This window comes from Marmota flaviventris, chromosome 10 (assembly GCF_047511675.1).
Source record: "Marmota flaviventris isolate mMarFla1 chromosome 10, mMarFla1.hap1, whole genome shotgun sequence".
NCBI lineage: Eukaryota > Metazoa > Chordata > Mammalia > Rodentia > Sciuridae > Marmota > Marmota flaviventris.
The window spans coordinates 1,254,149-1,275,193 of NC_092507.1; the positions used below are offsets into that span (position 1 = coordinate 1,254,149).

Consider the following 21,045-nt stretch of genomic DNA (forward strand, 5'->3'; position numbering starts at 1 on the left):
TGCGTCCTGGACTCATCAGGGGGCCGTGTGACCCACCTTCAGGGACTTTCGGGTTACTGATCTAAGACACCTCTGGAGGTGTCCCCGGGCTGCCCCAGCTGGGGGCTTCCTGGGTGACGTGTGGTGTTGGTATGGGGGTGACCACCTCCATTCAGGGTCCCTGCCCTGGGGCTCAAGTCCTTGCAGGTGCGCAGAAGGCCTGCTGGCCCTGGGCTCACTGTGTGTAGATCTTGTGCCTGGCTCAGGTGGTCTGCAGGGCCCAGGGCTGGGGGCAGCAGGGATCTGGGGGTCAGAGGCACTGGGTGGCAAGGTTCCCTGGCCTCCCTCTGGGGCCTCTGGGACAAACACGTGCCCTCTGGATGTCCCTGAGCGAGATGCACAGGGGCCTGGCCTGGGTGTGCCCCGTGTGGAGGGCCCGCCTTCCCATGGCAGGAAGCAGCACCCACCATGTTCTTGCTGTCCTTGGAGAAGGCCTTCTTGACGTAGAGGGAGCCCACGGCGCTCTCCATGTTGCTGTTCACGTAGCCCACGCACTCCTGCCAGCGCACCTCCTCCACCGTGGTGCCGTACAGCGCCTGGCATCGGGCTCTGCCTCACTGCGCCTGCCCTCACGGTGCACCCTCAGGTCCCGCGTGGGGCCCTGGGTCTGTGAGGCCAGCAGACCCACCCTGTCCCTGGTCTTGGGGTGCCACCGGCCAAAGTGGGATGTGGGACATGGGATGTCTCAGACTTGCTTCCAAGTGCTGGCTGTGGGTGTGGGAGCTGGACAGCTGCGGGGCTCCCACCCACCCAGGCCAGGTGCTGGGCCGCTACTCTGGGAGAGGTGGGGTGATCTGCTGGGCCGGTCCTCCCTCCGCCCTGGTTATCTGCCTCCAAGACACAGGGCTAGTGTTGACCCTAGAGCAAGCTCTGGGGACTGTGTCCACCCTGGCCACTAGCCCCAGCCCCCTGGGCCCTGTTTCCCTACCACTGAAGTGGTGATGAGACCGCATGCCCGTGTGTCCCCAGGGGTGGAAGGGGAAGGCATGGAAATGTGATCCGGCCAGCGAGTGCCCTGCCCGGTGCCCTGCTGCCCCTCCTGGCTGCGGGATTGCCTGCCTTTGGGAAGCTGGCTTGCCCCTTTGCTGGGTCTGGCCTCCTGGGCTGCCTGTTCCTGCCTCTGGGCCTCTGCCCTGGCTCTCTGCTCCCTGCAACTCTCCCCTGGTCTCTTTACTGCCCTTAAGGTCAAAGTCACCTCCATGTGGCAGCTTGCTCTGTTCCTGTCCCCTCCCTTCAGTCACACTTGCTTTGGACAGGAGATTTCTGCTTTGCTGACTGCTGGTTGTTGACTGCCCCAGGGGGCAGGTGCTGGGCCTGCACAGCCCATGCTTTGCCCCGTGGCCTCCTGTGGGGCCCCCAGCTTATGCTCAGTCACCTGTGAAAGAGCAGGGCCCGGCCCCGGGCAGCCTGGAGCCCTGCAGCAGGGAGGGCTCACCTTGCGATAGCTCCCGCGTGCGTCCTTGAATCGCTGGCTCAGGGTGCTGATGCGATCCAGCACCAGGCGCCAGACCAGGTAGTTCTGCATGGTCCTGGGGCAGGAGGCAGGGCAGGGGCAGCACAAGTGAGCTGCTCGGCCGAGAGTGGGATGCAGCTTGGCCAGCGCATCCTGCCCACGCAGAGCTCCAGGTGCCAGAGTGACCCAGGCGTCAGTCTGCCTGGCCCTGGTTTCTAGCCTAAGGCTCCACAGCTGCTAAGTGTGACCTCCCTTGTCCCCGGACCTGAGGGCACCTACTTGATGCAGCCCTCTCCTGAGAGCGGAGCTGTGTGTGTGGACGGGGCAGCGACACACAAGCTGTGGCCCTTGGGCCCTTCTCTGGGCCTCACCTGGGAGGGTACATGTGGATGACCTCTTCGAGGTTCTGCAGGTAAGGAACGCCATAGACCACCACCTCCTCATTGGGCAGCAGCGTGATCTTGACCGAGGACAGCACGGACTGTATGAACAGAGTCCAGTTGAATCCCTGCAGGAGGAGGGAGCAGGGAGAGATGGACAGCTCCTGGGCACCCAGGAAAGCCAGCCCCACCAAGGAGTACCCAGGGGAGGGGAGCAGGGAGCAGTACAGCACTTGGGTGGCCGTCCACAGAGTCCAGGGGCCCGGAGGCAGGTGAGAGTTTGTGAAAAGTTAAGTGCAATTAATGAAATCCCTGTGAGAAATAACGGTAGAAACAACAAGCAGAAAATATAAATGGTCTCACGGGTTAAGTAAACTGACTCTTTCAGTTGAAACATTCCCACAAATTTCCAGGCCCGTCTGTTTTTTCCAGTGCATTCCATCTGACATTTAGGGAGAACAGACTGTTGATCTTATTAAGGACCAGGGTAAGGAGATAATAAGAAAACACTAACCAGTGTTATGATAGTATATGCAAAAATTCTGAGCAAAATGTTAGCAGATAGAATGCAGCTGATCCCAGGGGTCACTGGCGTGCGTCACAGGCCAGCTATTTGAGGAGTACAAGTTTGGTGTCACATTTCAAAATCCCATCAGTAGAATTCACTACGGTAACTGGATAAACGAGGAGAGTCACATGATAATTCTGATAGATACAGAAAGGGCACTTAGTAAAATTTACCATCACTCACTATAAAGACTCTTGGCAAGCTAAAAATAGTTCTGTGACCTGATGTGGGAAATCTACAAACAGTTCCAGCCACGACGGGGAAACTGTCCGGCAGGCCAGACTGGCGAGGCCCGGCCCCGCTGCCTGACCCAGGGCGACAGGCCGAGTCTCCCACCAGGACGGCAGGCGGCGTCCCCCCAGGGTGAAGCGGGACAAACGAGGATTGGCGGGGGACGCTTCCCGCGTGGCGCTTCCCCAGATGGGTGATTTCTTGTGTATGAAGCCTGAGAATCTGCAGAGGAATCATCAGGACTAACAGGGGAGCTGAGGAACACCCTGTTTCCCAAGGTGGGATCTCTGTGTGCGGGCGGCCAACCAGGAGGTGGACTGACTACACAGAGCCACTCACCCCGGCACGCACAGAGGCCCTGGGAATAAACCTGGGGCGAGCTGCGAGAGAGCTGGGAACCAGCTCCACAGAACTCGGAGAAATGGGAAGTCATGAATGAATGGAGGCTTCTATCGGGCTCAGAGGTGGGAAGTGCGGAAGGAGAGTGCAGTACAGCTGCCCGTCTTCCTCAAAGCACTTCCTAGCAGAATCCCAGCAAGCACTCTGTGCTGATTGAAGGTTTTGTATGAAAATACAGGGGCTGGGGTGGGGCTCAGTGGCAGAGCGCTGGCCTGGCGTGTGTGAGACACTGGGCTCGATTCTCAGCACCACGTATAAATAAATGAATAAAATAAAGGTTCAGCAACAAATAAACTATATTTAAAAAAAATGCAAAAGGTCCAGAAGAGTTTAGACAACCTTCTTTTTTGTACTTTAAATTTTTTTTAAAAGACGTTGATGGACCTTTATTTTATTCATTTATTTATACGTGATGCTGAGAATCACATCCAGGTCCTCACACATGCTAGACAAGTGCTCTACCACTGAGCCACAAGCCCAGTCCCCACCCCCAGCCCTTTTTATTTTTTATTTTGAGACAGGGTCTTGCTAAGTTGCTGAGACTGGCCTTGATCTTGGATCCTCCTGCCTCAGCCTCCAGAGTTGCTGGGATTACAGGCATGCGCCACCATTCCTGACCAATATAGATGGTCTTTTGAAGGACCAAGTTGCCAAACTGATTGGATATCAAGAGTCCTCAGAAAGCTGCAGTAGTGAAGGTGACCGTGGCTGGCACATGGACAGAGACCAACAGAACAGAAGAGTGTCCAGAGACACACAGAAACACACTTGGTTTACACCAAAGATGGCACTTGCCAGTGGTCAGGGGGTCATCTTATCAACAGATGGAGTGGTCATGGGAGATTCCTAAGGAAGAGACCAGACAACCCTCCCTCTCACTGTGGCTGCCAACCAGTTCAGGGCAGACCGCAGGCCTGGTGCAGAGTCCAGACAGACACTGGAGCATCAGCATGCAGAGAAGATTGCTACGCCTTTGATAAGTCGATAAACTGGACGGTTTCAAACACTCCTCGGAAAGAAAGGGCCTGCCGCGGGAGTGGGGACGCGAGCTGCTCTTGGGGGACCCTGGCCACCAAGGGGTGCTTCTGGAGCAGGCAAGAGCTCCACCAGCAGCAGGGGAAAGGCAGACAGCTGCAAGACCAGGGCAAGGGACTGAGCGGACACTCCCAGAGGAGGGAGCCGCGGTCAGTGGACGGAAACGGCACCCAGCCTCGTGGGCCTCAGGAAGCCCAGCTGGACGCAGATGCAATGCCACACATGCCCAAGGTGGGTTGGGGAGAAAGGTGGGCGCCACCCAGCCCTGGTGAGGCGTGTGGGCCGTGAGCCGCGGGGAAGGCCGGCGCGTGCCGCCCACGACTGAACGGCCCCTCCCACCTGGCACTGCCCACACACCGCAGACGATGGTGCCGCAGCCCCGCCAGCCCAGTCGGGGGCCAGGGTGCAGCTGCCGCGTTACCAGCTGTCACTCTGTGCTAGATGCAGGCATGCGGGGTCACCTCGAGGTGTGGGACAGGAGCCTGGGGTCAATATCAGGCGCCACATCCCTGCTCCTCGTGTGGGGGTGAGGGCGAGGTGCCCAGGGAGGAGACGGCAGCAGGGGCGGCAGGGGCAGCAGGGGCAGCAGGGGCCTTGGCCGGGTCCTGTCACTGGGCACTTCACAAGCCTCCCACCACTCCCAGGCCACCCCAGGCACCTCCAGGCCACCTGAGGACTTCCTCCGCCTCCTGCCTCTGGCCCTGAGGGCTCTTCCTTCAAGATAAGCACAGCCTCCACCAGGCCCACTGCCCGGCCTGCCCTGCCCTGCCTGGCCCCAAGCCCTCTCACAGGAGTCCAGGCCTTTATATGGTCCCCAGGCTGATGCAGTCCACTGGCTCAGCCCCCTGACCCCTCGCAGCCCTGCCTTGGGCCCTTGGTGGCCCCGACAGCCGGGCAGTCTCCCTGGCCCCTCTCCCCATGGCCAGCACTGGCCCTGCGTGGCTTTCTGCTTTCCTGCACATTCCGGGTCACTCGCCTGCCGTCCCTCCCTGGGTGGGCCAGGCTTCGTTCTGTGCCCCGATGGAGCCCAGTCCTGGCCCTGCAGAGGTCTGCTGGACAGGGAGCCAGGGGCTGGGTTGGGGGGAGGGGTGTTGCAGCTGGCCATCTCTCGGGGCCAGTGTGCAGGACAGGGACTGGGCTTCCCAGGACACCAGGGGTGATGAGCGGGGTCCAGGGCTCTCTCCAGGGTTCTAGTCTTATCCTTGGGAGAGCCTGTGACGCTCATGTGACTGGTCAGGAGGAGGAGCTCCGGGTCCGTTCTCCTCCCGCGGACTTCCTTTGCCACAGCTGCTGAGGCTGGACCTGCACTGCTTCTGCCCCTCCTGGATACCCCTGGAGCTGGCCAGCCCCTCAGGGCAGGGCTGGGTGGGCTGAGCCACTGCCGGGCTGGGGGCCAGATCCCTGCCCTTGGCTACGTCGCTTCTCTGGTGCCCCCAGCCCAAGGCTCTGAGCTCCAGGCAGGGAAGGGCCATGGGAGCCCCACGGTCAGGGTGGGCAGAGCCCCTGGGCCGGGAAGACCTTAGGACAGTCTGCAGCCTCCCCATCCTGTTTCCTGATAAACTGGGGTCACCCAACCCTCATGGTGAGACAGGGTGACTGTCCCTGATGACAGGTGGTGACTGCTGTCCCTCTGGGATTGGTCACCATGCTTGGTTGTGCTCAGCATATTACTCTTTGGGTGCAGCGAGTTGGTCCCTGCCTGGGGGAGCTTGGTTGAAGCACAGTGGGGGTGAGGTCAGGCCCGGGCCGGCGCTGGCACTGGCCTCCGGTGCACGCCAGCCTCACCTTCAGGGAAAACTTGTGCTGGAGGTCTTTCAGGTTCATCCTGTGGTACAGGGCCGTGACGTCGTGTCTCTCCTCCTGGGGCACTGTGGCCTGCATGTAGGCTGGGGTCACGTGGGGTGGGTGGCTGGAGCCTGGCCGAAGACCCCTGGCCCGGTCCCCGGCCCCGCCTCACGTTGGCCAGGTGCGTCTCCAGCTCCAGCACCTGCGTCATGTCCTTCCGCACTAGCTTGTTGTCCTTGGGGAGCTTCTTGTCCTTCCGCAGCATGGTGGCCACCGATATCATGAACTGCAGGTAGGCTTCCCGCACCTGGGCCAAAGGACCGTGGATGGAGTTGGGCCGCCTCGGCCGCCTCGGCCGCCTCGGCCACCCTGGAGCGCTCTGTGGGGTGGGGTGGGTGATGACGTGGAGCAGCCCCCAGGGAGCCCGTCTGGCCAACCTCAGCCCCCTGGCTCTGCAGCACACAGTGCCCTGTGCCTGCCCAGCTCAGAGCCCGGTGGCCCCCATCACACTCCCAGAACAGCTGTGTGCCCCGTGGACCTGCTGTCCACCCAAACTGTGGTGTCGGGCCCCACACCAGGGTCACACCAGACGGCTCACACTAGGCCATTCCTGACCCAGCTCCATCCCTGCTGACCAAGTGACCCATGCCCCAGCCTCTGTGGCAGAGGGCTCTGAAGGGCTGGCCCTGCAGGCACCTGTGAGGCTCATGTTGTGGGAGGAAGCCTGGGGTGGGGGCTCCTAGCCAGACTGAGACCCCCTTTCCCCTCCCATCCTGGGAAGGGCTTTCCTCAGGGCGAAGGAGCCGTAGAGACCACCCCTGTACGCTGCTCTGCTCCAGGCAGAGGCCACCCCTGTACGCTGCTCTGCTCCAGGCAGAGGCCACCCCTGTACGCTGCTCTGCGCCAGGCAGAGGCCACCCCTGTACTCTGCTCTGCTCCAGGCAGAGGCCTCCCCTGTACGCTGCTCTGCTCCAGGCAGAGGCCACCCCTGTACGCTGCTCTGCGCCAGGCAGAGGCCACCCCTGTACGCTGCTCTGCGCCAGGCAGAGGCCACCCCTGTACGCTGCTCTGCGCCAGGCAGAGGCCACCCCTGTACGCTGCTCTGCTCCAGGCAGAGGCCATCCCTGTACGCTGCTCTGCTCCAGGCAGAGGCCACCCCTGTACGCTGCTCTGCGCCAGGCAGAGGCCACCCCTGTACGCTGCTCTGCGCCAGGAGGGCCAGTGCCCCCTGCAGGTCTGATTGAGGTGGCCCATGACGGGACACTCCAGCTCCTGATGTCTGAGGATTCTCCCGACCCCTGGGCTCCATGCTTTGGCGTCAGCCGTCCTTCTTCCTGGCCTGACCCATCCTTCAAAGCTCAGCTCACTGCCCCTCTGCCAGGAGGTCCCCCAGGGCTCCCCGCCCTTCCGTCGGGGCCACCCACACCTCCTGCCTTTCTGCTCTGCTCCTGGGGTGCCCCACCCCCTACCTGCTCTCTGCTCTCTGACTCTTCCCTGACCCCAGCCCCCTTGCCCTGGCTGGCCTTTCTGGACACTTGTCTCTCTCTCCTGACTGAGCCCCTTGCTACAGGAGCAGAGTGTGGGCTCGGGCCCAGCTGCTCATGCTGGGCATGTCTGTGCAGACCCTGGCAGTGTGGCCTGCTCTGCATGGCAGGGCTGGTTGGGGCTGGCAGGTGGCCCACAGGCTGCCTGCTGGCTGAGGTCTCCTGAGCCTGGCAGAGGGTGTTGAAGGTGAGCCCTTGCATCTGCGTCCCTGGCATCCAGTGCCAGGCTGGACCCTGGAACTTGCCACAGAAGCTTGCTGTGGGCTGCAAGGGTCTGTGGACAATGGAGCCCCTGGCCCCAATAGGCCCTGGGGTGGAAGGGGGCAGGCCCGGCATGGGCAGAAGGGCCCCAGCTCACCTTCTTGCTGTCACCCTCGCTGAAGTAGTACTCCCGGGAGGGCATGCCCAAGGTGGGCTGGTCTATCTGGAAACACAGAGGGTATGACCTTGGGCAAGAGCCCGGGGTCCACAGCCTGCAGCACCCCTCCCAGGACTGCGCCCAGTGGGATACTCGCACCCCTGAGGGTAGATGCTAGAGAGTGTCACCCCAGGAGCCTAAACTAGCTCTGAGTGACAGGGAGGCTGGGCAGGGCCTGGAGGGCAGGACTCGGGGAGCCAGAGAAGGGTGGAGGGCCAGGCCCTGCAGGGCCCCTCGGTGCTCAGTCCTCCCGGAGTGGCCTCACACATGTTTCCCTGGGGCCCTGGGAGTAGGCTTCCTGCCCTGGTGCCAAAGGCCTCCTTGTCCCTGAGAACCACAGAAATCCTGCTCCATGACGTCCGTCCCCAGAGGCTCAGATGTGGGCCAGGAAAGGGCCCAGGGAGCCCAGGCCCTGAGCACACAGCCCCACTGCCCGGGCCTGTGTCCCCCCGTCCTCGGAGGCCCTGCCTGGCCGGCCCGGGGGCACGTACGTAGATGATGTGGCGGCTGGAGTTCTGGTCGTCATTCCAGATGAAGAGGTCGATGAGGACGCGCCTGTTGAACTGAGCGTTCATCAGGGCCAGCTGCTGCTCCAGCTTCCACTGGGGGCCTGGGGAGTCACGTCCACTCTGGAGACCGTCAGGGCCTGGGGTCTCAGCCCAGCCCTCGCCAGGCAACGCGTCTGCCTCCTAAGCCCAGAGCTCCAGGTGGAGGGGACCCTTGCCCGGGTGGGGGTGACGAGCTTACTGTGGGCCCGGAGGGCTGGAGCGCAAGGGAGGGGTCACTCCTCCCCACACAGGCCACAGGGACAACTGGGCCGCTAACTGCTCTGTGGTCACTCCGGACCCTGAGTTGGAGGGGTGCCGGAGCACGCTCAGAACTGGGAGTCTAGGGGTCCGGGAGGGGTGCCCTCTGCAGAGCTTCGGGGTCAGCTCTAGGAAGCCCCAGTCACAGATGGCACTCGCTCTCTGGCTAGGACCCTGAGCCTGCTCCCAGGGCCCTGAGGTTGGGCTGGCAGAGATGGGCCTCTTGGGACTTCCTGAGAGCTGGCAGCCAGACAGACGGGTGGCCTCCCCTGGAGGGCCTGGTCGCAAGGTGTCCCAGGGGCTATGTCCACTTGTCTGTTCTCCAGGCCTGGCCTCACCTTTGGTCTCATTCCATTTGTCCATGATCACTGGCCACCCTCCCACGGTCTCTAGGACGTCCAACAGGGGCCGAGAGTCTCGTTTCTCTATCACGCCTAAGAAGGGGAAGAGGGGGGGCTCACATGCCTGACACGGGCCCAAGGGGACAGGTCACACCCAGCCCACGCCCCCTTCACAGGATCAGCATCTTAGCGCAGCGTGGAGGGAGCTGGGGCTGGCGAGCACACGGCCCCGGGACAGGGCAGGGACCTGGGAGCTGGCAGCAGGTGAGTGAGCCTACGAAAGCAATGACCAGCCTGACCAGCACTGCCACGGTGGTCCCCAGGACTGGCAGCCCTGGGTGTTCCAGCGGGGGTGGGGCTGTGCTGGGGGCTTGACTAGAGATGATGGCTGGAACCCAAGACAGGCGCCTCCAGTCAGAGCGGGTCTGCGGAGGCTCAGGAGAGCAGCCGCCCGGAAGTAAGTGCAGGCCGTGCAGAAAAGGCAGAGACCGAGGACGGCCACGGCACCCACGCACACCCACACATGGGCACCTGCACAGAGCACACACCTGCTAGACACGCACACAATGCACATGTGTGTACACATCACAGAAACACGTGTGTATAACACAGAGACACTTGCGATGGTTGTGTACTACACACACACACACACACACACACACACACACGCAACACCCACACATGCATGCTTCTCCTGGGCTCCCAGCAGGACCCCTGCTGCCTGGACAGAGAGTGGCCTGGGTGTGAGCGAGATCACAGGGCCGCTGACAACAGGTCTGCTTATGGACCCACAGGCCAGGTGGAGGGCACAGCACACAGACCTATGGCCTGAGCCCTGAGCAGTGTCCACTCCCACGCCTGGGCCCTGGCAGGAGCAGCCCACCTGCAGGTCTCACCAGGGCCCTTCCCTGGGGGTGGCTGAGTCCCTGTACTGGGCCCAGGGGATGCTGAGGCTCCCTGCAGAGAGCTCTCAGCTGGACCCCCTTCCTGCAGACACCCAGAGCCCCCCCGGGAGGCGGGGACGTGCAGACAGAGTGTTGCCCACTCACTCTTGTTCATGCAGGAGCGGTACAGCATCTTGGCCTTCTCCACTGCTGGCCGGTCCTTGTCAGTGGACTTCTCCAGCACACCTGAGGGCAGAGGAGAATGTGGACAGAGGCCTGAGGTGACTGCTGGGGGCCAGGTCAGCAGGCCTGTGCCCTGGGAGCTCCTGATAAAGGGGAGACCCAGGAGGCCCCGGGGGCTGCACTGAGAGACCCAGCCAGCCCCCTGTCCTGGCTCAGTGCTGTCCACACGCTGCTCCCGAGGTGGTGGCTGCTCCACCTTTGAGGATGACCTCCAGCTCATCGCGCAGGATGTCGAAGACGCTGTACCGCGAGCTGGTCTCGGGGATCACGTGTCGCCGCAGCCAGCCTCCGCAGGCGTACTGGTAGAAGTCGTCACAGGGCTCCTTGGTTGGGTCCATGTTCTGCAGGATCCTAGCAGCTGCTTGTCCCAGGGTGGGGTGCAGATGGCCTGACTTGACTCTCTGCTCAGGGAGTCTCCCTCCCCAACCAGCTGCAGCCATGGGCCCCTGGGAGGGTCAGTCACCCTCTCTGAGCCACGTAAGGTTGGAATCAAAGGTGGGTTCCAGTCTGGGGCTGCTGCTCAACGACTACATGACCTTGAAGCCTCGTGGCTTCCTGAGTCTCACTTCTGGGGACACAGCAGTCTGACCCGAGAGGCCCTGGGTGGAGATGAACCTGGCTCCAGGCTGCTGGCCCTGCCCTTGAGCTGACGCCAGCTCCTGGCTCCTGGCAGGACCTGAGCCTCTCAGCCATCAGGTGTGCTTAGCCCCCCTCTGGGGTTTGTTTCCTGCTGGGGGTGGCTGGGTCCCTGTGTGGGGCCCAGGGGATGCTGAGGCTCCCTGCCGAGAGCTCTCAGCTGGACCCCCTTCCTGCAGACACCCAGAGCCCCCCCTTGAATCCTGCTCCCTTGGAGGCTGGGGACGTGCAGACAGACCACCTGGCGCTGCAGGACCGACTCTGGCAGAAGCGCCTGCTGGAGTCTCTCCTGTCCCTTCCCCACCCCACCTGTGCAAATGGCGGCCTCTGACCCCAACAGGAGGCAAGCGTGTGCAGAGCAGAGCCCTGGTCCTCAGAGCCACCAGGCTGCAGCTGCAGGGGCACGAAGGAGGTGCACGGAGCCCCAGCAAGCCCGGCCCCCCACTCCAGGAGGGCCCTGGGTGGGCTGCGCCTCACCTGCCATCACGCAGCCCGAGGTGGTGCAGACCTCCGAAGGCGAGGACTCTTTGATGGCTGCCAGCAAGGGGTGGTGTGAGTGCCCGGGAGTACGGGTGGTCAGGCCGGGTGGGGCCCGTCCTCACCATGTCTCCACCCCAGAGCCGGTCCAGCCTCAGCCTCAGGGCATTTCTGCAGCACAGCCCAGGGCTTCCCCAAGGGCAGCTGGGATGACCCGTGAGTGACCCAGGGCCCCTTTTACATCCCCTGCCCCCACTGGCCCTGCAGTGGCCAGGCCCCTGAGGCTGACGCTGGCCATGCCTTCCTGCCTCCATTGTCGGGGACCTGCTCCTCCAGGTGCCCCCTGTGCTGTCCCCACCCTGCCCTTGTCCCAGCTGGACGCCTCATAGGCAGTGCCCAGTGGCTCCCCAGCACCCAGCTGTGACCCAGCAGGTGCTCAAGGTTGGCGTCCCTGGACTGTCCTCTCTTCCCCCACACCCCTCCTGCCCCCACGCGGCCCTCCAGGGAGACCCCACCCCGTGGCAGGCGCGGTTGCCGAGCCCACCTCCTTGGGGCTGTCTGGCAGGGAAGGCAAAGGCTACCTCGGGGTTTTCGTTTTACGGTGGTCGTCTCTTCCTGGGAGAAGTACGGCCGGCTAGTAAAGGGGGGCAGCTGCTTCCCTGGGGAGAGACATGCGCTCAGCTGGCCTCCAGCCTCGGCCTCCAAAGGACAGCACCAGTGTCCCTGCAGGGCCGGTTCTGCAGCCCCCCCCCCACAGTGAAGGATGGTCACCAGGGAACCGGGTGGCCAGCACAGGACAGAACTGTCTTCCTCTGTCTGCTTCCTGCTGGGCCTTAGCAGGAGGCAGACCCCTGGCTTGCTAGCCCCACCCTGGCCTGTTCCACCCAACAGGCTCCATCTATTGGGCAGCTCCTGGAGTCCCACCAGGGAGGCACCCTAGACCCTTCCTAGGGAGGTGACCCCTACCCTGGAAGCCTCCTCTCTGGCCCCTGCACCCTCTTGCACCCCCTCTGCTGAAGGTTCAAGGCCACCCTCCCCTCCTCTCCAGTACATGCAGGGGTCAGCACGGGGTCTTCTGAGAGGACTGTCAATTGTCTGGAGGGGAGTGTGGGGGACAGAAGGTGGAACCCCAGGTTTGGGGAGAGGGTGAGTCAGGCCTGGCCTCTCAGATCTGGCTTGTGGTTCCGTTTCCCCACCCAAGAGGCAGCAGACCTGGGGGGGGGGGGAACAGGGACTGCTCTGCTCAGCCTGAGCACAGAGATGGCACACAAGGTGCTGGGGCTGGGAACTCGTCCGGTGCTCCTGGTCCCACCATTCAGGGGCCAGTGATCCAACTCGGAGGGCTGCACTAGGGTGTCCCTCTGGTGGCCACAGGAGAAGGCTCTGCAAGCCCCAGCAGCAGAGGAAGTGACCATTCAAATGCAAACCCGAGCTTGGAGGGAAGAGGCCAGAAAAGGAGCTGTGGCCGCTTCACAGGTGCTTGCTGATCTCAGGAACCCGAGCCTGGGGGAGACTCTGGACCTCAGGAGGCCACACCCCCTGTGAAAGAGTGGACTGAAGGACATGTGACCTCCAGGGTTAGGGTGTGGCTGTGGTGTCGCCCCAGGCTCACGGGTGAGACATGCCAGAAAGGTCTGGAGGAGAGATGACAGGGCGACACCTTAACCCAGCCAGCGACTGACTCCCTGGTGGGACTGACTGAGGGTACTGGAGGCCAGAGGGGTGTGACTGGAGGCCAGAGGGGTGTGGCTGGAGGGGATGGGATTGGGACTGGGGCCGTGGGGTCTATATTTGTGTCTGGAGCTGGAGCCTGTCCCTGCTTCCTGATCACCTGGTGAGCTGCTTCCCTCCACCACACTCTCCCACCGTGATGCTCAGCCTCACCCCCAGCCCCAAGGAATGGAGCCAAATAAACCTGTCCCCCTCTATAATCGTTCTGGTCAGATCCCCTAGTCACAGCAGCAACGAGGTGACAAGGAGGAGAAGGGGCTTTGCAGACTGTGACTCCCACCCCACCAAGGTGAACAAGTCCTGCTACCACGCGAGAGTTTTAGAAACCCACCAGGCAGCAGTGGGGGCTGAGGGAACCAGATTCTAGAAAGTGCGAGCCCTTCCCAGGCCAGGAGAGACTCTGGCTGCCCCCGGCCCCAGGCTGCTCACAGCCGTGTCTCTGGGTGTGGGGTGGGGGTCCTAGGAGACCCCGCCCACAGCAGTGCCTTCATATAGGCCGTCACAGGGTTCACGGGGGGCCTGCAGCCGGCAGAGAAGTCCCCCATGTGAGGAGGTGGCAAATGTGGCCCATGATCAAGCAGAAAACTCAAAATGGTGAAAAGAAGCGGACTCCTGCGTGACAGCTGTCGCACAGCAAGCCTTTGTCAGGCTGCATCGCCTAAGCGACAGGGTCATGTAAGAGAGGCGGAGCCCGGATGGACATGGGCGGGTGGCAGAAAGAGTGCGTGGAGGCGGGGCCTCGGTTTCCCTCCCAGAGTGGAGAACTGGTCACCGCTGTGACAGGCTCAGAACCCACAGGAGCATGTGGAGGTCTGTGTGGGTCGTGCGAACCAAGCACCAAGGGAAAGAGTCACACGGGAGAGAGGGAAACAGAAACCTGGAGGGGACGTCACAGGTGCGGAGTGGGCAGGGACGTCCTCCATCACCGGTGCTGCCCGGCCTCCTGCTGCAGGCCCTGCTGGTTCAGTAAGGCAGGGAAACGAAACAGGTGGAAGCCAGAAAGCTCTGTTTTCACATGCCGTGATCCTCTAGGGAGAAAGTCCCAAAGAACTGCCAAAAGGCTCCCACAACCAGAAACTAGCCCGCTCGGGGAGCCAAGATTGACACCCAGGGCCCATGGCTTGCCTCTGCCCCCGAAGAGCAATTGGCATTCCAAGTTGGGGCGTGATGCCATTTATAATGGCACTGAGATTGGTAAAGTCAGGTCGGAGTCTAACAAAATGTGCATGGGACCTTTATGTGGGGCTATCAAACACGGCTTAAAAAGTCACACATCTGAATGAACAGGAGGGAGCCTGTGCCCGTGGGTGGAGGATTAGTACCACTAAGAATTCATTCTCCCCAGCTTGGCCTGTGGGTCTAGCTCACTCCCATCCAAGGCTCAGCCAGCCATTTGTCACACGTACAGACTCTGCTCAGGCTGGCGTGGAGGGGCAAGGGACTAGCCTGGGGACACAATGGTGAAGAAGAGCCAAGTGGGAAGGAGCACGGCACTTGACCCCACAACTCACCATGACCTGCGTGCTACCAGCCAGCAGCACACGGGCCAAAGAAGAGACACATGGCAAGAAACAGGTCAGCGGGGCAGAACAGAGAGCCCACAGATAGACCCACAGGACACGGGAAAGGGGCAGAGCCATGCCCCCGAGAGAGGGCCCGCGGGACCAAGGCCACCGGCTGAAGAACTAGCTCAGGACAGACCACAAGACCAGTTCAACACAGAGCTATCCAATGTCTGGAGAAAACACTGAAGAAGAGGTGTGGGGCTTCGGGCTTGGTGAAGACTTCAAAGATGTGACATAAACAGCATGATCCAAAAAAGTCAAAATGTAATCCGATGTTACTAAGTTTAAAACCTCTGTTCTGTAAAAGATCTGTTAAGAGAATAAAAAGGTAAGACGCAGTCAGAAAAAAAACATGCATCAGACAAAACGCTTTTATCCAAAATGGACAAAGAACGCTTCAAACTTGAGCATAAGAAAACAACACCGACTGAAAACCGGAAGAAAGATCTGACAAGACCCTCACCACAGGAGGTGCCCGGCGGGTGGAAAGGAACATGGCAAGATGCCGCCCTTAATTTTCCATCAGGGAGCTGCGGACTCCAACCACAAGGAGGTCCCAGGCGCCTGTTGGAATGGCTAAGTTAAAAGCAGGCCTGGCGATGCCGACCGCTGGCAGGGCTGCAGGGCCGCGGGACTCGTGCCGGGGGCGGGTGGGAGCCAGGCCCACTCATCTTGGAAGACAGACAAACTCAATTCAGTCGGAGAAGATGATCCAGCTACCACACTCTTAGGTGTTTACCCCACGGATTCAAAAACATGTCGCCACCAAGAATCCTGCTCGTGAAATTTATAATTGACATGAGCCAGAAGCCACCTAGACGACCTTCAGTAGGTGAATAAACAAATCATCACCTGCATACAATGGGTGATTACTCAGCAGTGACAATGAATAAGCTATTAAGTCACAGGAAGCACATGCATGTTATGTGACTAAGTGAAAGAAGGCCATCAGCCAAAGGGACCCACAGCGTCCATCCATCTAGACCGAGTTCATGACGTCAGAGAGGGGAATGAAGGCCGGGTTGTCATCAGGGGGCAAGGGAAGAGGCCGTCAGTGCTTAAGAGGAAAAGAGCCAACTCGGCCTGGACCCCCAGGCCCGGTGGAGAGTGAGACAGACACACTTCGGACAAAACCCGAGGGAGTCTGTGTCTGCTCCCCGAGACAGGTGCGCCCTGCCTCCCGCTGAAAGGCACGCGCGCAGCAGCGCCCCGCACGGCGGGCAGGAGCGGCCGGCTCCATGCAGGTAAGGCCAGCGGTGAGGGGTTCCGGGAGCCAGGCCAGCGCTGGCCAGTGTGCCCCAGTCGGGTCAGGTGACCAGAGCTGGAGCCGAAGGGGGAAGTCCCCGCATGGCTGCCAGGGTCCCGTGGAGGGAAGGGCTGGGGGTTCCAGGCACTGCAGCTCTCGAGTGGCCTGAGGACGCACTGCCCTCCCGAGGCCACCCTTCCCGAGTGGAGTTAGGAGAGGCACGTTTTCCCGCGTCACCTGTAAGGAAGAGCTTCTCACTGGTTATCATGGAGCCACTTCTCACTTGGGAAAAATGGACGGAGCTGGGGAGATACACCAGGCTCACGTCCCCGGTGGGTGGCTGAGCTTGGACGGCCAGGCCCCGACCTGTCATTCAAAATCTCTGTCCTTCCAAGTAGGAGGACAATCAAAGAAGTGCGACCCCTGGATGTGAAGGTTGCAGAGACGTCAGCTTTCCTCTGCTGCTGAAGTGCGGCCACCAGGAAGGACGGTGAGCAAGCCCCACAGCCAGGGAGGCCCCCCAGGGACGACAGCCTTCCCTAATGTCCAGGGACATATCTTCTCTTTGTCCTTCTACATTGGCTTAAATGCCAGTCATCTCACAGACACAGTAGTTGAAAAACCAGTTGTTTTTTAAATATTGTGCTATTCCCTCTTATAATCCAAGGTCCTTGAATTAAGACCTTTAGTCTCCCCTCTCCCCGTCGGTCTCTTTCCCTCCCTGGTCTACACAAGAGCTTGATGGAGACTCCCCTGAGAAGGTCCAACCACGCTGGTGGCCACGCAGGCCTGGGGAGCCAGCGCCTGGGGACACGCGGCTGAGACTCAGCAAGCAGCAGTCCCAGGCTGGCAGCGTCCCAAGGTCCCCATGGAGACAACGTGCCCCCAGAGGGAAACTGCCTCAGTTCCCAGGAGACAGAGTCCCGGAGACAAAGCCAGTTTGGATGTGATTCATGTTTATGGAAAGAAAATCTCCCCAGTGAGAACAGACACAGCAGAAGTAGAGCCCGATGTTTGCGGTTTGAACTCTTTGATCCAGAGAAGGGCACCCCCAACCCTCACCTCTGCACCTGTGCCTCGGCCACAGACTGCCATGGCCCCCACTGATGGGCAGGGGATACTGGTCCCCCGACCGTGGGTGACCGCGGGGCTCCCTCCAGTCAATGGATCGGGTGGGATGGCAGTGCTCCAGCTCTGGGCCCCCAGGGTCTGGTGAGCTTTCCTGTCCTGGTGAATTTCTGTCACTTCCAGGGGAGGAACATGCCCAGGTCCTTGGGGTGGATGAAATTCCCAAGGAACAGAGCTACCCCAATTGAACCTGACCCGACCGGCTGGCCCTCACCAAAAGGTGGGTGAATCCTGTTACATCATTGCTCTCTGCCAGTGAGTATGGGGTGGGTTTTTTTTAAAGCTTCAATAGCCAGAGGATGTGGAAAACAAGTATGTTTGAAACAGAGGAAATAAAAAGATCAAGAATAAAGACAAGGCGGGGTGCAGTGGCACATGCCTGTAATCCCAGCGGCTCGGGAGGCCGAGGCAGGAGGATTGCAGATTCAAAGCCAGCCTCAGCAACGGTGAGGCGCTAAGCAACTCAGTGGGACCCTTTTTCTAAATAAAATTCAGAATAGGGCTGGGGATGTGGCTCAGGGATCGAGGGTCCCCAAGTTCAATCCCCAGTACCCTCCTGCTCCCCCCCCCCAAATAAAGACAAGAAATATTTAAAAAATAAAATTTGGAAAATAATCAGTTGAAAATTCTGGACCTAAGACCTTGTAGTTGTCGAGGTTTATAAACAGCCACAAACCCAAACCGGATGAGTTGAGCTGAAGAGAGACTTAGTGGGTCGGCATGAGGTTCTAAAGAGTCTACCTGGAACGAGGGACAAAGTCAAAAAGAGATGGGAAAAATGACCGAGTGGAGAGCTGCAGGGACAGTGAGCCCAATGAGCTCGTGTGGAGCCTGACCTTAGGAGGAGAGGACAGAGGATGTGAGAGGTGATGTCCAAACAGATGGTGGTGAAGGTCTCCAAAACAAGGCTTCACTACAGGGATCACAACAAACCCAAAGTGGAACAAACACCAAGGACTCTGTGGCCAGATCTCTCCCCGTCAGCACGCAGACCAGCCAGGGCCGAGGGAAAGCGGCTCTGCCTACAGGCGAGGCACCGTCCGAGCTGCGGCACTTTTCTGAAAGCAGTTGTGGCCGTCAGAAGGCAGCAAACCACCCGAGACCCTGAGAGAGAGGGTTGGGCCCTGGTTTGATGACCAGCTAAACCATGCCCGAAAGATGAATGCTAGGCTAATTCCCAGTCACCAGAAGTCCAGACCACTGGAGATTTATTATTTTAGAGCAGGGCTTCCCCGCGTGTCGGGTCTCAGAAGGCCCCGGGGTGCTGGAGGCACTGATTTGGAGGACTCACTTTAGAAGCCTCCTGGGCTCTCCAGGTTGAGGCCTGGGATGAACGCACGCTTCCTTGTATCTGCCCAGGGACCTGTGCTGAAGCCGTGAGCCCCGGGACTATATTTGGAGGTTGGGCCTTTGATGGGAGATAAAGGTCAAGGGTGGGGCCCTAATTGGGTAGGAAGGGTATCCCTACAGAAAAGTGAGGGACACCAGAGCTCGCTGGGCCCCCAGAGGAGAATGCAGTGAGAGGAAGCCATCTGTGAGCCACAGACAGAACCCTCACCGAGACCCAGCTGGCTGGCACCTGGGTCTTGGACTTCCAGTGTTCAGAACTGTGAGAAGCAGCGGTTCTGGTCCTGAAGCCACCCAGCCCTCGGCACTCCCTGAGGCCCCGCAGACTGAGATAGGCTCAGACTGATAGGCAACTGCTCAACAGTTTCCCTGGGCATTCCAGTTATCAGGCTCGCTCGGTGAACTCTGTCCCAAACCAAGGCTTCCCAAGCTCCAGCGTGCAGATGAGTCACCTGGGCATGGTGTCAACACAGGCACGTCTGCTGCGGGTTCCTGGCTTGTCCTTAACAGCAGCAGCAGGGGCACAGGGCCGGGGTGTGCATAGAAGAGTTAGTTAATGCTCACGTTGTTTGGAAGAAACAGTGGAGATATTAACTTGCTTAGTATTTTACTAAGTTTAATATACACCTAAAATTTCAGCCAGAGTAGTTCTACCTTCTTCCTAGGAACGTCAAAAGCCATGACAAAAATATCATTTCCTTCCCAACCATAAGAAAAGCCAGATGGTCCACAAAAACCACCACTTTCCTGGATCCCATTCAGGAAAGACCCACGGTCCCAGGATACCTGGGACACAGAATCTTGGAGTTTTGGATAAGTTGGGTCGTGGGTAGCTTCGCGTCTGGCAGGGTCTGGAAGTAAGAGAGGTTCCACAGAAGGAGTCAGGGCGAAGTCAGCTGCCCCTTTATCCAGAAGCATGGCCGAGCCCATCAGTTCAGAACAGCGGAGAGCCCCTGACATCTGTGAGTGTCCATGAACCCACAAGTTCCTCCTGAGGCTCTTGCCAGGTGCATGAGAAAGATGGCTCGGGTCTTGGAAGACTGGAGGGAGCCTCCCTCGGGGCACTGAGACGCAGGGCCCACTCTGGCAGTGATACAGGCACAAAACCACTTCCACTTGCCAGGACCCTTTCTTTGGGAGTAAGAGATCTAAACCACTGGGGGGCAGGTGAGCCCTGCCATCCCCAGAGGCAAAATCCCACAGCTCTCCACGAAGGTGGCGACACACACCTTTAGCCCACGGAGAAGGACGGAGACCCTCTGGGCCCAGGAGCCTAGAGTGACCTCCAGCAGAGGTCTGCTGCCACTAGTGGGCAGGGTGCTCAGGCATGGGGCCGAGTCTAGCTGATGTGGGCACGGGGCAGGGCACGCAGGCCTGCCTAGGGCTGAGACTCAGCCGGCACCAGAATGCCCCTGCCTGCCCCAAGAGCCTACTGCTGGTCAGCACAGCCGTCCGCCACGAGTGGAGGGCCAGCCCATTTTTTGTGGCTACAACAAATTACCATGGGCCGGGTCCTTTGAAATCTGTTTATTTAGCCCACAGTTTTAGAAGGTGAAAGTCCAAAGGCAGCAGCCCATCAGATTGGCCCTGGGAGGACTCCTGGCAGATGGCCCGTGGTGCAAGTATTTCTAGAGGGAAAGACAGAGCGGGGAAGGACCTGTCCTGCTCTCTTATGAGAAAAGAAAAGGGGAGGAAAGGAAGAGGGTGAGCGAGAAGGGGCCAAAGAAATACCTGAAAAGGTGACGTGTATTTTCCAAAATGAGTGAAAGACAGAGAACTGTGAACCACAATACTGCAGAGAACCCCACAGAACAGGTGCCAAGATCTTCACACTCAGCCCAGAGCCCACAGAGACACCCCACAGCCTCGCTGCTGGGGACCCGGGAGAAGCTCATCCAGGCTCCAGGAAAGGGAGCCACTTAGAGACCAGGGGGTGAAGGTGGAGCACACAGACTCCTCAGGAGACGGTGCGAGGCGGCGGCGATGGAGTGACCCTCATGGAAAAGACCCGAGAGCCCCGCCACGAGTCTGTGCCCAGAGCGAGGGTCTCTCAGAACGGGTGCGAATGAAGACCCTCCAGACAACAAAGTGGGGAGGTAACGTGCGGCTCGCCTGCAGTCTAGGAGCCACAGGACGGAACGTGGGGGATGGCTAGAAAGCAAGAAGGACTGGTGTGTCGCCCGGATGTGGGACTCGTGGGGTTCTGGAAGAGAACTGGCACCTTGTGTTGTAGATGCAAATGATGCCACCTGGGGCAGTGCCCAGCAGACACGGCGACGTGGGCAAGACTCACCCTCTGAAGACCTGGAGACTCCCTGTGAGAGGTGAGGGACCCCGGGAGGCAGCCCGAGGCCGCCCATTAAAATTTGCCCAGGGTCTCGGCAACAAAGGAGAAAGTGCTGTTCAGGTCAGAAACTGTCAGGAACTCCCCCACCCCCACCCCTTTTTATTCAAGCTTGTGACCTTTTGCAGATAAGAGAGACAGCGAATGATAACTACTTGTGCAAAACTAAAAGCCGCTTGCTGTTTTAAAAAATGTTTTTGGAGCAGAGATCAGAAAGGTTAGGAGAAGAATTTTAAAATTTAAAAATGCCACCTTGAGTTGAGTTACATCCCGAGTGACTAGCATGTTACCGTCGATTTAGGCTCTGGCTGCGTGTGGCAGCGTCCCACAGCTGAAATCTGCTTTAAAAAGCACATGGTTTTGTTATTTGAGATGGGTCAGGACAGGCCTTGAAATAAGAATAATTTGGCAGAAAAAAAGGATGACTCTTCAAACAAGTTAGTAA

The 21,045-nt window shown here is 59.7% G+C and overlaps 1 protein-coding gene across 1 annotated transcript in view; it reads right to left on the bottom strand.

The window, feature by feature from the left end:
* The window catches only part of Mmel1 (membrane metalloendopeptidase like 1), a 28,569-nt gene that overhangs the window by 3,909 nt on the left and 3,615 nt on the right, over positions 1 to 21,045 (bottom strand). Inside the window, exons 2-13 of the mRNA XM_027947415.2 lie at positions 11,821 to 11,898; positions 11,240 to 11,296; positions 10,323 to 10,484; positions 10,049 to 10,129; positions 8,997 to 9,092; positions 8,344 to 8,462; positions 7,793 to 7,858; positions 6,063 to 6,197; positions 5,891 to 5,980; positions 1,864 to 2,000; positions 1,475 to 1,568; positions 447 to 575 (exon numbers count right to left, since the gene is read on the bottom strand). Coding sequence (XP_027803216.2) covers positions 447 to 575; positions 1,475 to 1,568; positions 1,864 to 2,000; positions 5,891 to 5,980; positions 6,063 to 6,197; positions 7,793 to 7,858; positions 8,344 to 8,462; positions 8,997 to 9,092; positions 10,049 to 10,129; positions 10,323 to 10,484; positions 11,240 to 11,296; positions 11,821 to 11,898 — 1,244 coding nt within the window. The remainder of the gene's footprint in view (positions 1 to 446; positions 576 to 1,474; positions 1,569 to 1,863; positions 2,001 to 5,890; positions 5,981 to 6,062; positions 6,198 to 7,792; positions 7,859 to 8,343; positions 8,463 to 8,996; positions 9,093 to 10,048; positions 10,130 to 10,322; positions 10,485 to 11,239; positions 11,297 to 11,820; positions 11,899 to 21,045) is intronic.